Genomic DNA, 17,945 nt, shown 5'->3' with positions numbered 1-17,945 from the left:
TATTAACATTTGTTTACATTTAAACTATGAAATAAAAATTTCATGAAATGCAACTCTTTACATATGTTGTAAAATCGAAAACTTTGGAATGAATACTTGCATTATTTATTGTTTAAAGTTGAGCTCAGAGAATATTAAGAGTTAATACGGTTGAATGTAAGAGCCAATGAGAATCAAATGACGAAATGTTTCAAACTAAATACTGACGCAACAAAACATCAGAACATGACAGGCAGTTTATATGTAAGCAGTTAGTTAGTTCGGTGTGTAGCTTGAAGCAACAAAATATCTTAAACGTTTTTGTGAATGCTTATTGTAAGTAGTGTTTTGTTTTAAAAGTGAACATTTCAACAGGTATTTAATTGTTTAAATATTTAAGCAAGGTTTATAGTTTAATAGTTTTTTAGAAATTTTACAGTTTCTTGTTTACTAAAATTTTTATTTAATTTTTAGTGTTTTGTTTTAAGTCTTTTGATATAGATTTAAATAGCTTCCAGTTTTTAAAGTGTTACCAAAGTAATTATTAATGTTGTATATGCTAGTATTTCTTGTTGTGTTTTATATAAAAGATTCATCACTCAAAACTGTCGTGTCTGATTATAGAAAGTAGTCTCAGTTAGAATTTAGTATTTGTTAGATATTAATTAAATAAGGTAGGATTTAATTATGATGGGTAGTGCAAATAAGTTAAGTGTACCACAATCAGTCCACAACTTTACTACCAAATTGTCAACCTTTTCTAGCTGTTCTACTGATTATTAGATTAAAGTAATTTTTTAAGTTTTTAAAAACCTCATTCTGACTCAGGCTTGTTTATACTCACTCTAGCTAGTTTTATTGACTTAAACAGTGGCAACCCTGCTAGTTTGAAAATTTTTGGGAATTTTAGAAAATCTTGGACTGCCTCAGGCTAGTTTAGTTTTTTATATAAACTCAAGCTAGTTTTCTTTTAGTTTTTGAATGAGTTTGAGCTGATCCAGTTTTCAATATTTTGTAATTTTCTAGTGTATTTTGTTCAAGAACTTGATTTAAGATTTTTAATTGTAAATAACACCTAAATTTAAAAACCTTGTGGCTAGCTGTTCTACTTATTATTTGATTAAAGTTCTTTTTTTTTCAGTTTTTAAAAACTTCTTTCTGACTCAGGCTAATTTATTCCAGTGATGTACTGGACTCACTATCCGGGTCCGGCCGGATATTGCCATTTTTGTCTGATATCCGGATCCGGCCGGATTCTAATTTGAAAAAAAAGTCCGGATCCGGTTCCGGCCGGACTCTAATTTGAAAAAAAAGTCCGGATCCGGTTCCGGCCGGATTCTAATTTGAAAAAAAAGTCCGGATCCGGTTCCGGCCGGATTCTAATTTGAAAAAAAAGTCCGGATCCGGGTCCGGCCGGACCCAAAATTGTGGGTCCGGTACATCACTAATGCTAACACACTTATATTTGTAAAACAATTTTTACTAAGATTTTGATAAAAAGAAACTAGTTTGGTGCAAAGTATTTTAAATTTTTGTTCTTTTTTGATATTAAAGCAGTTTTGTTTTAAAGGTTTATTTTCAAATTCTGCCTATAGTAAAATTAAAGCTTTAGACTGCTTAATACGTTTTTTAAACGTTATCTTGGCTTATCCTTAATTTAGCTATAAGTAAACATTTTATAACCCATGATAAACATTATAAACTTTAATAAGCGACTTTAAAGAAAAATGTTAAGAAAAACTAATAATGAAAATTTTAATTTAAATACTAACTTTCCGTTACATGAAAGATGCCTAATCAAAAAAAAAAATCAATCAAAAGTTTCAGCTAAGTAAACCAGTTTATTAAAGTTATCTATTAAAATATTATCCTTTATAAAATGAAAATTTGCATATTTAATACATTTGGTTAGCTTTATTGATTTTTAGTTAGTTTGTTATAAAAGATATAAACTAAAAACATCTTAATAAAATGAACATTAGTTAAAGAATAGTTTTTAACTAAACAAAAACTTTTTAAAATTTGTTAAAAAATAAGTAAACTTTACTTGAACATTTTTATACCACTTTTGTTTTAAAAATGTATGACATGCTTATAAAATAGTTTTTAGCTAAAGTTTAACTTTTTAAAAAAACAAACAAAAGACACGTAAACTAAAACTTTGCACTTTGAGCAAAACTTTGTGCTAAATAAACATTAAAACCAGTTCATATAAGTCTATCTATCTTAAAATTTGTTTAACTTCCAAGCCAGTTAACTTTTTCATTAAAAACAATTAGTTAAGTTGAATGACTTTGGCCTTATTTGTTTTACTTGCAGATAAAATTGTTTCATAACAACATAATTGAGTCAGAAAAAACATGTGATTAGAACAATCAAACTTCAAAACATGATAAAATAAGATTAAACTGTCGTGTTCATGTTATTGAAAGCTGAAGTTCTGTATTTAGTATTTTGAACACACGCTAGAATATTGGAATAAAATTAGTTTTCTCAAACTATTGTTTTATGAATTAAGTGTAGTTTTAAAGGTGTTTTTCATTTTTAAAACACTTATCTTGAAAAAAACTTTGTGCATTACAAGAAAAACTATACAATTAACATTAAATCTAAACCACAGGTACTACTATTTATAATTTTTTTAAAATAAGTTAAACTGACAACAGTCAACTTAGCTACCTTAAGAAATTTACTTATATAATTTTTATAGTTTTAATTTATATAAAATTTTCAAACAACTTAACAAAAAACACTTAATTATTAGAAAAGTCTGTTCAAAATGCAAAGCTTCCAGTAAAATAAAATTTGAAAAATTATTTTATAAAAACTTAAGCTTAATCCATAGTTAGATAGCGTTTTATATCTAAAATTTATAGCATTAACTCAACTAACATTTTGAGTTCATAGTAAACAAATGAAAGACACGTAAGTTGAAAAACTTCTGTATAACGTAGCAACACTTTCAGTAAAAGAAACATTGAAACCAAAATACTTGTAAACAGATTACCTAAAATAAATATTAAACAGACTTTGAAATAAACAAAGTTTTGAATAATCTTTTTAATTTAAATACAATTTCAAACTAGACAAATAAAAGACACAGAACTATAAAAATTGTATTGAAAAGAAAAGCTTTTAGCAAAATAAACATTGAAAATCTACAGCTTCCGTTTTACTACATGAAGCTTGAAACTTTGCTCATTTCTCAGCTTGCAAAATAGTTCAATTCAAAAACTCACAATTCTAAAACTTTTTCATTTAAACAAAAAGACTATGTTGTTAGGTGTAGTTCCTTTTTCAGGTAAAAGTTTTCATTAATTTGTAATTAAAAACACACAATTTTAATTTGTTTATATTTTTAAAACTAGTTTACTTATACTTAAATACTTGCTGATTTTTAACGATTTGTAAACTAACTTCAAAAACGAGCTAATGTATCATTTTGTTAGTTTTTATAACTGTTTTTAAACAACAAAAAACTAAAAAACTTACATTATTTCCAACAAAAACCAACATAACACTTGCTAATCTAGCTCATTCAATCATCCTTCTGAAATGCTACGTTTTTGTGCCAGGGCGAATGGTTCTCTCGTTTTAGCAAATATTTCATGAACATGAGAGAGTTTTAAACTGTTCAAAGTTCAAACCTGTACTTTTTGTTGCAAAACAATACTTTTCTATTTACACCGATTTTTGTGAACCTGCGTGAATTTTAATGAAAAAAATTGCTTTGAACTTATTTGTTTTTTTTTTAACCGACAGAGTTTTATTAAAATTTTAAGTTTAAATTTTCAAGCATACGAACAGATTTTTTAAAGGTTCTGAAAACTTTAATAATAAAACATCACTTTTGTATGGTTTTTAGTGTTTTCTGTTGCTTATCAACAGACTTTGAATACAATTAAAACTAATAGAACTTTTATAATAATATTAATCTTAATTTATTTATAGAAATTAAATGTTAAACTAATTATGACTATTAACCTTTATGTACTATATCGCGAACCTTTTCAAAAATAAAACTTGTAAACTATTTTAATTCATGCGTTTTCTACGTTTAATTGGTATCATTAATGTTATGGGTTAATCAAAGTTTTTTGATTAAATACTATGGAAAATATAAATATATATATTTTTTTCAATACAGAAATAAATAAATTTCTTTTAGCTAATACAAAACTTTTAAATATATTACTACAAAGTTTGTAAGTATTATGGTCAATAGATCATTTAAACATTACATTAGTTTCAATAAATTAAACATAAGTACGTTAGTGAATAAAATTTGAGTAGTAAATAAAAAACGTCAATATTGATCAACACAAATATTGTTATGCTTTAGTTTGTTTTGTTTAATTTTTTTAATAAAAAACTTTGTGTTAAGTTTTTGATAAAAAAATTCAACTAGTATTGCAAAACACGATACAAATTAATAAGGTTTTATAGCTTTAGTTTATTTTATAAGCCAGTGGTTCCTAAACATTTATAAAACAACTGTGATTTAAACGTTTAAATTACGCATTTTATACAAATTGTATAGTTGAGCCATAACCATATAAAATTATCATCATTATGTTTTTATAGCCTTCGTAAAAGTTATTTTAAAACACAGTAACAATAAAATTTTAAGAAACTTGGTTTGCAATAAAAAGATTTAAATTCGTACTGTATTTTGTGGATTGTGTAATAATTTATATGCACACTACTGTTGTGCACAGGTTCACAATTTAAGAAACACGTAGTTTAATCATGCAATCGTTAAATTGCATAACATTAAGCAAACAAATTGCTTCGATAGAAACTTTAACTATACTGGTGTAAGTGATTTTTCATATTTATAGAAATAAGAGCTAAAAGTTTAATAAGTATCGCATTTTTTTTCAACGCTTTTAATGTTTTAAAACAAAAAAAGTATTTTCTATAAAGTTTTGTTAAACTTGAAAATTTATAAAAAGCACAACAAGTATTAAGTATTAATTTATACAATAATTTCTATAATAATAACATAAACTTTTTTCTTTGGTTTGTTTTAATTATACTAAGATATTAACTGAAAAAATTGTTACTTAACACTATAGTTCTTTTTTCTAAATTTATTTTCACTCACAGCAGTAGGTACATTTTAAAGCTTCACGAGTCTTTTTTAAATTTAAATGTGAAGTAAATAATTTCTTAAAAAAATAAATAGTGGTATTTTTTCTTATTGTAAACCCCGTATTCTGATATAAAATGTGTTTTCAAAACACTATTAGTAAAACAAACAAGCCAATATCTTTCATAAAAGGTATTACACATGGAGAAAATAAACAACATATTACTACTATGTTTAATTTATTTTCTATGCAAGGTTGTTTATAATTAGCAGTAACTTCTTTTAAATACTTTTGAATCATGGTCCGAGTTAAAATGATTTTTTGGAGTCAGTTTTATTTAATGAGCTTCCAATTACTTTTTAAGACAGCTTTCAGTTTTAGTTTTTAAGTTTAGAAACAATTTGAGTAATTTCTCATAAAAACTGGTGATTTTTTTTTCAAATAGGTCAGAACAATATTCAACTCATTTATATGTATATATTACTGGGTTTGGAAAGGATTTAAGATTGAGATTACCACGATGAGCTTATTTTAAGTATATATTTACTTGCCAAACTTTTAACAGAATTAAGAACATATTTTAACATACAAAGTAAAAAATACAGTACTTTGATAGTAATGTTTAGCAGAGGTTGACAAGTTACGACCTACGGTATTTATTCGGCCTACAATGTTTTTTAAACTATTTTAAATAGTTTAACTCAGAAAAACAACAACATTTTTTTTTTATAAATATTTTAAAAAGTCTATTAATTTTAATTTTTTGTAGACAGTATTGCTTGTTTAATGATGATTTAAATATAACATTGCTTTTAAAGAGTTTGTTATTTTATTTTCATTGTGATTTTTCAAATATGCGATGGCCTACGAAGGCCTACGAAGCCTACGACAGCCTACGAAGGGAATTATATTAAAAGTTTGAGCTGTTACTTAAAAAAAAGCTTTCTACTCTTTGAATTATGACTTGCCAAGCAGTTTTTTCTAGTTTACTTATGGATTACATTGAATCTATTTCGTTAGTAGCAAGTCTAAGATTAACATGATAAAAGGTTTTTATATCTCATTGATTGAAACAATTAAAATCAAAATACAATCAAATATTTATTAAGATTTGACTCAGTCTATAAGATGAAGTAGTTATAACTGTTTATTGGTTAAGTTTTTCTGAAAGTAATAATAAAATTAGTCTTTGTAACAATTTGTGTTCTAAGGCTATATAATGCTTCAATTAAAAAATAATAATTTTATATCTATGCATTGACATATATTTCTTTTGTAGCCGTTAAGTACTTCAATTGTTATAGTTTCCTATAGTTTACTTTTTTTTTGTAAATAATTCCCAATTTTTTAAATTGATTTTAAACAAAACTGTATTAAAGTACAACTGACAAATTTTTAAATATGAAATATTAAGCAGATACAAAACTTATATTACAAAAAAGTGGTTACAGTCACCTCTCGCGAATCTAGGCACATTGTGTCCACAGCAAAAATGCATAATAGAACGAGAGAACGTAACTAAACGACCTGTACTAGAAATACCTACTATGTTCTAATAACATAGTCAATGAAGTGTGGAAGCTCTTTACGGTGAAAACCGTAAGAAATGCTTTTATAAAAGCCGATTTGAAGATGAACCTCTTACATTTCATATGGGTTGATAAACGATTTTTCAAAAATTAACATTGATTCATAGGAAAAATATGTAAGCGTTTTTATTACTATTGATGACAAAAAGAGGGGGTTGAACAATCATGAAACTGATAAAGAAAGTTTCGGAGAGAAAGAAGAATAGTTTGAATTTGGGGGTATTAACCGATGTTGATGTAGACCATCCATTTCAACGCACAGTTGTGTTCTTCCAAAGCTGGAAAGCACTGCAAAGAATTGAAGGCCGCGTGCGAAAATTGAAAGACTGTTCAAAGCAATTTAAACAGAAAAAAACGTAAAACGAGAATTTATGATATGGTTACTGAGAAAAACAAATACGGTATTTGTATGGATGTTTTTATTCAATAAAGTTTGCTGGAAATTTTATTTTGAGATGTTTCTTTAGATGAATTTTCATACAAGATTTTTCATATACATTTTTCATGTACATTTCAATTACAAGAATTTCCATGCAAGAGCACTGTTACATATGTTTGTGTTGTAAACTTTCGTTATAGTTAGTCAAACAGTCATTTTTATTTAGAAATTCTAATCAAGACTTTTTTACTACTAAAATTAATGGTACAATGAAGCAAAATTAAATATTTATCCATCAGTCAAGGAACACAATCTTATAAAGTCTAAAGGTATAAAGAAGTGATTTGAATTTAAAATGCTGTATAAAAAATCAAGCGTTTTGTTAATTCAATGCATACGATAATTTCAAATTGTACAATTCTAAACGTTTTTCAAATTAGTTTTGAGAATTCTAAAGTAAACGAGAATGCGTAGATTCGTGAGAGGTTACTGCACATATATTTTAAGATTTTAGTAAGTTTTTAATTTATGGGTATAACATAAAAATTGTAAATTTTTATTATTTTCTAAAATGTCACAACTTTGTGAAATAAATTTAAAGCAAAACTTTAGCATGACAAACAATTTATTTAATTTTTAGTTGCTGACCAAAGCTACTTAAAAATGTTTATTAATATTGTTTTCATAATCTCAAATACAAGTTTTGCACTCTATGAAACTTTTGTAACACTTAAGGCCGATTTATTTTTTTTAGCTGGTACTGGAAAGATAACTTTTAAAATTATTCTACATAAACAGTTCTATTTACCTTTTTATCAATAACTTCTTTTATAACTACCCTTATCTAAATTACAGGTAGTTAAGGTTTAATTTAAACATATCTTGTTTGAACAATAGAGAACAACATTTAAATTTCAGAGTTTTTTTTTTTTTAATATTTTGAACAAGATTGTTTTTGAACTTTTTCTTGATTTAATACTGTGATTATTCTTCTCTTATTCTAAGATGTCTTAATTAAATTTATGTTCTTTGTTTTTGTCGTCGATGGTATACCTTGCAAGTTTCTCTTCTAAAATTATGTAACATTTGCTTTACAGTAACAAACCTAGGTTTCTGTGTTTCATTTATTTAATATTTGTTGTTCTTCGAATTAATAAAGTTTGATAAACAGTAAAGCTCTAGTATTCCAATTAACTTCTGCTGAAAAATAAGTTATATTTCGCATTTAATTTAAAATAAAAGTTAGAGCATTGTTGTTGTTGTCAGTTAACTGAAACAACTTTTGCTGTTTTGTTGTTAAACTAAGTGTATGTTAGAACAATTAATCACTAATCTTAATAAAAACGAACATTGTCAAGTTCTACAAAGTATAAAGGAACCTGTACAGCAAAAAGTCAACATTATCTTGAGAAAAATTTTGTTTGATTTTCTTATTGTAAAATCATAAAAAAATGTTTTAGGATCACTAACTTTTGGATAATAAAGTTGATAAATTATATACAGCTGTTAAAACTTTATTTACAGTTAAAAAACTAACATATAATTACAATTTAATGGTTTTCTAATAGTAATTTAAGTTTAAATTTATGAACAGTTTCAACTTATTTTTGAATAATTAAGTTTTATCGAAGGTTAAACCAGTACAGTGAACACTAAATATAAGTCAGCGGGTAAGATTTTTTAAAATGAATTTTTTGCGGCCCGGACTAGTTAAAAAAAAAATATAAGCGAACTATCTAGTTCTCAAACATTTTTCTTTATATACACTCTTTAAAAGTAACTTAACCAAAATAAATAATCAGGACTATGTTACTATAAATCAGAACATATCAAAATATTTTCTAATAAGAAGCTCAATTTTAATTGATTTAAATTTTTAACGTTTTTAAGCTAATAGGACATATATTTATGTTGCCTGGCCGTACGTTTCCCACCCTTACACAGTAGTGGGCACACAAACACTATACAAAGCTAGATTTTTTTTATAGTTATTAATGAAATACTATTTTTTAATAAAAATTTAACGTTTATAGTTTTGTTTATAACAAACTGTATCCAGCTTCTAAAAAGTTTTTTAACCGTCGGTTTAAATAACTTATCATTGTATTTGTTCTTTCTGAAGTAAAAACGAATGATTTTTCAACCTAATCAAAAACAATACTTGTTTTAAATATGTTGTAAATTGCCTGTCACAGTGTTTTGAAATATCTCAAAAAATTTTGATTTCTAGAAACTACTTCGCTTAGTTATCAAAATATCAAAAAAAGTTTTATTTTACGCAACTAAAAAAAGTTGTTGCCAAAAATTTATGCACAATAAGTGGAGAAACTAACTTATCTAGATTGGTTAGTATAATGTAGGAGTAGATAGTTTTATTTAAAATTAAACAAATGATTTAACAATAAATTAGTATTTTAAGTAACAATTTATTTATATTAACTTATTAAAACAATTATACTATTCATAATTTCATACTTATAATAAATCACTATTAGTAAATTCATAATATAGCTAAAAAAAGGGTTTTGTAGCTGCATACTAATACTCACAGAATAATTTCTTTAGAACATTTTTTTTTATCAATGACTTCATTTTAAGCTAAAGCATTAACACAAAAAAGTTGGTCTAATTTTTTTTAGATTTGTTACATGATTAAAATGCTCAAAAACAGCCATTAAAACTTTTCATTCCTACAATTATAAATATTTACTTACATATTTTTCATATCATACAAAACTTGGATTTAAATTAATTAGTTTGACATTAAGATGTGATACAAATATTGTAATTATTCATGTTGATATTTAATAAAGTATAGCAGATACATAAAACTTATTCTAAAGACCAAAACAAATATTGTTAGTATTTAAGTGAGCAGTTTCAATACAATATTCAAGTAAAACTTAATGTTATGAAATTTTATCTTAACCATGCACTATGTCAACCAGCAGCTATAAACTTAGAGTTGCCAAATGTTTTTGAAATTTATTCCAAGTTTTTAAAATTGCATATTTTAGGGTCTATTTTTTGTTTAAAACTAAGTTCAAGCTAAAAAACTGTATTAAATAGTATAACTACATTGAAAAGATGTCTTTAAGCTTATTTAAAAAAGTTTTTTAATAAAAAATTTCGATGATGACAAAAAATTTTGATTCATATGATATACTTTTGTGCCAAATTAAAATCTTACTACTTGACATGTAAAAATTGTTTAACATTAAAGGTTTTCTATAGATTTTTGTTCAAAATTTATCAAATTCAAGGTTTTTTGGCAACCCTGTAAACTGCAAAACGTTGAGTACAGTAAATGTGTTCAACTTCTATAACCAATTATTAAACATGAATTTATTTTATCTGAAACTACTAGGGTTGTTTAGTTGTGTGAAAAAGAAGAATAAGACCATTGAAAATACGTTCAATGCAATATACAACATGTTAAAAGGTTTTTTTGATCAAATCTTATACTATTTGATATCTTTTTATTATTATTTCAAGTCACCCAAGTTTTGTCGGATTTTAGTTAGATAGAAAGATTTGTATAATTAAAACTGAATAACGGTGATAGTTGAGAACAATTCTATTATTTTGATTTATACTATCCTTCATTATTTTAATATAGTCAATGATTATCATTAGCTTAGATTAGGGGTGGGCAACGTTTTTCAATCAACGGGCCGGATCCGGAAATATTTAGTCTTTTGCGGGCCGGAGCATTTTGAATTAGTTATTTACCGGATCCAGTCGAATATTGACTTTTTAGATCCGAATCCGACTAGATACTAATTTTAAGTCGAGATCTGGTCGGATTCTAATTAAAATATAAGCTTCGGATCCGGCCGAAATCTAGTAATATTGATACAGTGGATCAATTTTTTGAATCCTTAAAATTCACAAATCTTTCTTAAGACTGACTACTTAAGATATATATTGAGACATGTCAGATGTTAAAACAATGTCTATAAATATAATTGACATTCTAATTGACAAAGGTACGTATGTAAAACATCGTACTTAAAAACACTTTGCTTGGGATAATTTGACATAACTACATTCCAACTAGGTTAGAACAAAATAAAGTATTAGGACAAAATGGTATATTTATTAGAACACACTAATTTAAAAAGTCATTTTTTAGCATGTTTTTGAAGTCGAATTCTTACAGTTTTGATTTGTAAAAACATGATGCAAAGTTTTATAAAAACGTTGTAGTATTGACCCTTTGCGGGTCTGTCACTTCGCTTACGGGCCGTACGTTACCCACCAGCTTAGATAATATAAGCTTAAGGCTGTTACACTATTTTGTTATACACAGGGTTGCCACTCGTTTTTTCAAAAATTTTTCCAGGTTTTTAAAAGTACACATTTTTGGATCTATTTTTAGTTTAAAGTTAAATTTAAGGTAAGAAACTGTTTTAAATAGTATAAAAAGATTGAAATGTTTTTTAATAATAAAATTTTTGGTGATGACAAAATTTTTTTTATTTATTTGATAAATTTTTTGAGTAAAACTGAAATTTTGCTACTGAACATGTTAAAATTCTTAAAAATTCCAGGTTTATTGTTTGAAATTCCAGGTTTTTGTTTGAAATTCCAGGTTTTTCAAGGCTTTTTTTCAAAATTTCTTAAATTCCAGGTTTTTCCAGGTTAGTTTTGCCAAAATTGTCAAATTCCAGGTTTTTCCAGGATTCCAGGTAAAGTGGCAACCCTGTATACATTAATTTTGTAATCAACTTTTATATCAGACACAAAACATAACTGCTCATGTGAATACTAAACATTTAAATACTAAAATAAGAAATTTTAAACCTTTCTTAGTAAGTATATAATTTGTGTATTTATTATTTTAATATAGTTGAACACTAATTATCATATAACTCTAAAAAATAATGCATAATTAGCTTTCAAACAGTATACCTTTTAGTAGATAATTTATTGAAATAATTTTCACATGATTAAATTAACTTTTAAGACACAAAATATATTAGTTTTGGCTTAGTTCGAACGTACATAGTATTTCAAAAATAGTACCATTGGATAATAATATATATATTATGAACAAATGAAAAACTGGATTTAATGCAAATATTGCTATAGTTCAATAAATTATATGATATAATTGACACAGTTATCAAACAAAACTTATGGCTAACAATTTAATTATAAAAATAAAACTAAACTATAATATCTTACTAGTACAATATAAACCTGATATTTCAGATTTTAAATAATATTACACAAAACTGTATTAATATTAACAATTGTAAAGCCCATGTTATCATCAATAATTTTTTCACTAAGTAATAATAATAGGTATAATTGTATAAATATTAGTAAGCTTATTTATTATAAATTTTGTTCTTCTGTATCAAATCTCCCTTCGGTCAGAGTCCTCAAAATTTTTCCGACCTGTCGCAAATAAATCAAGCTAAATGTTTACAAATAACATTTGAACTTTATTAGCATTTCTATTTGAGTAAAAAATATTTGGTGAAAAATAAAACCTTATATGGTATTTCAATAAATTATAAAACTATAAATCTCATAACAGGGCGGCCACTGGTTTTTTAGAAAATATGTTTTAGTTTACTGATTATCTTCCAAGTTTTATTTAGGGAAGTTTATCAAAAAGCACTATTTTGTATATTTGAGGTAAATTTGGTGATAACCTTCCACAAAGGTTAAGAACCGCTGCTTTTAAGTCTGAGTTACCATAACCTAGTTTGAGCTTACAGGAAATTTGAAAAAATGCAAAATCTAAAATAAATATCAATCAAGCCTGAATATTCAAAAATATTATTAACTTAACAGCAAATAAATAACTTAATGTTAAAATAAAAATACCCAACCGTCGAGGAAAAAAATTAAGTCATTAAAACTAGCCTAATGTTCAGTTTAAATATTTTCATAAAACCTGAAAATTTCTAAACTTGAGTAGGTGGCAACCCTGTAAAAAAATATTATCAAACAAAATAACTAACAAGTTCGGGTCTAGGCAGGGTGTTTACCAACATTTTCTCCGTGTTCCTCATTATAGCCACTAGTTGGCGCCCTTCTATGGGGTGCTTTATCTCGCGTTCCGGGGCCCCTGGATACCAAAAGTTGATGGAAGTGTTGGTAGGTACTACAAGGTTATTATTTGCATTGTTGCTATGGATCACTTGGATGTTACATGGCTTGTTGCTAGGGATATTTTGGTTGTTATTTGGCTTGTTGTTAGGTATTACTTGGTTATTGTTTAGATTGTTGCTAGCGAATAATTGGTTGTTAAGTGGCTTGTTACTAGGGATCAATTGGTTGTCAATTAACTTGTTGCCAGGGTTCAACTGGTTCTTAAGTGGATTGTACCTGAATAGTTTTTTATTATTTGTGAGAATCACTTCGTTGTCATGTGAATTGTTGCTAGGGACCAATTTGTCGTTGTGGGCTTCTTTTTTGTAAGGGACATCTTTGTCATTGGAAGTGTTTGGATTCGTTGTTGCTTGGTTGCTAAGATTTTTTTTGTTGGTAGAAGCTTCTTTTTTGCTGATTATATCTTGGCCCCTGGAAGAATTTAGTTGCTGGAAGGCAAGGTTGGTTGCCAAAGTGTTCAGGTCATTTGATATTCTGTTGCTAGGGACTTCTTGGTTGCTAGGGACTTCATCATCTTCACATGATACAACTTCTACATGGTGCCACCTAAAAAATATTAAAAAAAGTTATAAAATAAACTACACACAAGTTAAAATAATCAATAATGCATTAATCACTATAAATAAATACAAAATTAATCAATAGACAAAATTCTAAATAACTAACCAATACGAAAAAAAAGCAAGTAAAATAATTATTAAGCAAACAATTTACTATTAAAATAATTTTAAACAAACCAATACATGGGAATATATAAAACGTCTCCGGGTTCCAATACTGTCATCTGTGCTTTTGCCTTTTTGAATTTAGGAAAGCGTTCGTAGTCAGGATTGTATAAATCTACCTGAAGTTAAATAATATTTTTATTTGAAGAATTATTCAAATACATTTATACAAAACAAGCTTGAAAAATTACACACAAATAATTAGTTTCATTCAAACTTTGCATTGTCAACCCATTAAAATATGAAGAGGAGTCTAACTCGAATTACAGCTTTTTATTTTGAACTTTAGAATTAAATATTATAATATTTGAAGACAAAAGTTATTTTTTAAGTTTTTACATTTTGAAAGACAAGTAAACCCTGAAATATTCTAAATTTATGTTTCTGATATAAAAAAACTTAGATTTTCTTTATTCCAACATAATATCTTTGTAATTGTTTTCAATCTCAATTAAATATCAATTAAATAATCAAAAAAAAACATTTTTTTATAATTTTAGGTACAATTAGGCATTTATTTGATGTAATAATAGTTATGTTTTTAAATTGAGATACTTAAATAAACTTTACTACTTTACATGTAAATTTTGTTTAAAATTCCAGGTTTCTTTAGTAATTTTTGTTCAAAATTTCAGGTTTTTCCAGGATTCCAGGTTTCTTTTTAGCAACCCTGCATTTAATAGAAGTTATATTATGACCCTGAAGCACAGAGTTGTCACTTAAGAGATTATAGGAAGCTTCGATTGTAACTGCCCTCTTTTGAAAACAAAATTAGTTTGCTCCAAACCTGGGGCCAAAACGATTTATAGTAGAAACTAACACAGCAAACATTCATATTTTCATAAAAACTTGATAGTCTAAAATATTTATATTCCCTTAAAAATAGAAACAATAGTTACATGTACAAATGTATAACACCCATGTTTTTTATAAAAATTTTACTTAATTATAATGGGGTAAACATTCAAACTGATCAGGTGACAAATAAAAGTTCTTTCTTCCTTTCACTTTACAATTAATTAAACTTTTTTACACACTAAATTGACACAAATATACGTAAACATGTGAATAATACAAACTTGAGACTGTCTATCGCAGGGGTGAGATACTGGGTGTGGGTAGAAACATTCAAATTGCTCGGGTGGAAACAAATAAAACCTCTTCCTTCCTCGCAGCTGGCAAAAGAAATTTTCCTGTTCGTCAAAGTGGCAGGGAGTCACGCAACCTGTTAAGTTAATAAAAGTTGGGACCAAAGTTGTTGCAGCCATTAAAAAAAAAGAATTGAGCTGTGGTGATTATTACTGTAAACTTTTTAAACTTCTGTAAATTAATTGAAGCTGTGATATCATTTATTTTGGTTAACTTGTTAAACATTTTTTTAGATTGTTCATAAACTGTAAACACAAGGTATAATGTGATCGTTTTTTAAAATACTACTTTTGTTGAAGTTATCTTATTTTCAATGGTATGAGTTTCGGCATCTATCAAAATTTGCCAAAAATTATTATTTTATTGGCTTTTATATAACTTTTTTGTAATTAACTAAATCACCTTCCATTGCAATGAACAGACTGTTTCCGCTGCAGTTGCCCCACTTCATATCACTTTTCACACTATTCGCCCAATGCCAGTTGAAATTGACGTAATCTCGCTTTATTTCATCACCGGCACCAACTGTTATCCTATGTTGCAGGTAAATTCTGACAACAATAAAACTATAAAAGTAATTGAGGTAACGATTAATAATCCGTAGATCTGTTCTTAAATTTATTTGAGAGCAGGGAAACGCCGTTAGTTGAAATAAAGTTTTAGCACAAGAAAATCTGTAGTAATGCTTTTATTAAGCCAATTTTTACAGTTTTGATTTCAAATAACTTCCAAAGTTAAAAGTCCAATTAATTTTTTTTTTGGAAAATTTGGCCTGCCAGCTAAAATGTTTCCCAACCCCTAGTACAAATAAGTGTGATAGGTGTGCTGTGATAAGTAACAAACAAGGAAACAAGTACAGAGGTAGGTATCTTAGTTAGTAAGCTGTCAGAAGTGTGCAGCAACTTCATTTAATGATTTTATTATAAGTATTTGTAAATGCCCATATACTGCAAGCCTGTATTTGTTTAACTAGTTTTCGTAATAGTTAAGAGCAGGGTACCCTTGGGGGTTATTACAGAAATTTAGAGGACCATAAGCTGCAAAGGGGGGCATGAGTTCATAATTTGAAACTTACACTAGATATTCTGGAGTTGATAAGGAAAAGCAAAAAAAAAGTTTTGGCCTTTTGAAAAAAAGTTTGGTCCAACACTGGAATAAATGTGCAAAATTTTCATGCTTACAACTTGAGTAAAAAATTTATCATCCTTTCTTAAAGTTACTTAACTTAACAAATGTAATATAAAGTTCTATTTAAAGTATCAATTAACTTTCTAGAATGTTTTTATTATTGTAGTTATATATAACTGGCCAGAGTTTTTTTTAAATAATCTCAAAAACTTTCACACTGGCCCGAGCTGGTTTGAGAGTTTGAACTTAAAAAAGCAGGCTTGTCAAATGTTTTTGGTAAATTTTTTCCAGGGTTTCAAAATTTCTTCCAAGTTTTTAAAATTGCATATTTTAGGGTCTATTCTAAGTTTAAAATTAAGTTCAAGGTAAAAAACTGTCTTAAATAGTATAAAAACATTGAAAAGATATCTTAAAGCTTCTTTAAATATGTTTTTTTTAATATAACTTTTTTGATGATGAGAAACTTTTCTATTCTATAGATTTTTTGTGTAAAATCGAAACTTTAGTACTGAACATGTAAAAGTTGTTTAAAATTCCAGGCTTTTTAGTGATTTTTGATCAAAATTCCAGGTTTTTTTTCAAAATTTCCCAAATTCCAGGTTTTTTAGCCTAAATTGTCAAATTTAAGGTTTTCCCAGGATTCCAGCTTTTTTCAACCCTGAAAATGGTCTTAGAATGTCTTCAACTCGTAACAAATTTTTTAAATTTTATTATTCATTATCATTTCCTATTTTCATAAGATATATGAATAAGTTACTATAGTTTTGATAAAAATATCATTTTTTTCAAAAATAAATGTTTTGGAAAGTTTTGGTCAAATTTTGAAAATATTGAACTTGTGAGTAGGTAAAATTAGCTTAAGTTTCTTTCAAGTCTTTAACTTAAAGAACAAAAAGTAAACAAACTTTAATGGTGTTTTAATTTCTTATAAAGTTTAAAAAAAAATTTGTAGTTTACTTGTTTCATCAGACAATTTTTTTTACAAAACTGACTATATATCAGAAATGAAATAAATTTCATATCGTATCAAAACTGACTTACAATTCATACTTCAAGATGACTAACAAGAGCTTTTAATTTTGGGTAGCTGTCAAATTTGCACACGTTGAAACACCGAGTTGAATAATTATTCATTTATTTTTAAACTTTTTAAATAGCTTAGTTTAATTTTTTTATGTTTCACTATCACTGTTATAGGTATCAAAAACTTTATGTCTTGATCATACTAATTATTATTACAAAAATGATAATTAAAAAACACAGGATGGTATAAAATTTACAATAAACAAAAATATTTTTCAATTATAAACTTAAATCTTAACTCACTACCAACCTCTCTTTACAGTTTTTGTTGTGACAAGCCCATCAAACTTTACAGAGCTATTTTTTGTTGGACACTTGAATTGGTGGATCAATTCCTTCTTGCTGTCACAATACTGTTATATTATAAAAACATTAGTATTTTTTTTTAAATTAATTAATGTTTTTAAAAATTTTTGTGAGTTTTATTATATAAAATTAATGCAAAAATCAGAAGTTAATCTTTGTGATAAAATATTTGACTAAATTAATTTATAACTATCAACGAACTGTATTGTTTAAATAATTTTTGATGGTAGTTTTTATTATTTTTTATTATTATTTTGCATACATTTTTTATTATTTTACAATTTTATTTTGCTTCTGATTTTTTTAATGCAACTGCATCACAAACTGATGTTATATCATCCTGCTTTTCTAAGAGAAACTACTTATTTTGTTATAATGTTTCATA

General features: G+C 26.3%; 1 protein-coding gene across 1 annotated transcript; it reads right to left on the bottom strand.

Moving 5' to 3' along the window:
* Positions 1–12,186: 12,186 nt before the first annotated feature.
* On the bottom strand, positions 12,187–17,526 carry LOC145844300 (uncharacterized). Its single transcript, XM_082951691.1, has 6 exons — positions 17,505–17,526; positions 15,446–15,594; positions 14,974–15,119; positions 13,907–14,013; positions 13,019–13,715; positions 12,187–12,446 (listed from the first exon to the last, which is right to left on the bottom strand). Exons 2-6 carry the CDS (start codon positions 15,492–15,494, stop codon positions 12,384–12,386), a joined length of 1,062 nt encoding a protein of 353 aa, XP_082807817.1. The 5' UTR covers positions 15,495–15,594; positions 17,505–17,526; the 3' UTR covers positions 12,187–12,383.
* Positions 17,527–17,945: the final 419 nt, after the last annotated feature.

This window comes from Thalia democratica, chromosome 9 (assembly GCF_965202585.1).
Source record: "Thalia democratica chromosome 9, ktThaDemo2.hap1.1, whole genome shotgun sequence".
NCBI classification, from domain to species: Eukaryota; Metazoa; Chordata; class Thaliacea; order Salpida; family Salpidae; genus Thalia; species Thalia democratica.
This window is presented reverse-complemented; position numbering and strand designations above follow the sequence as displayed.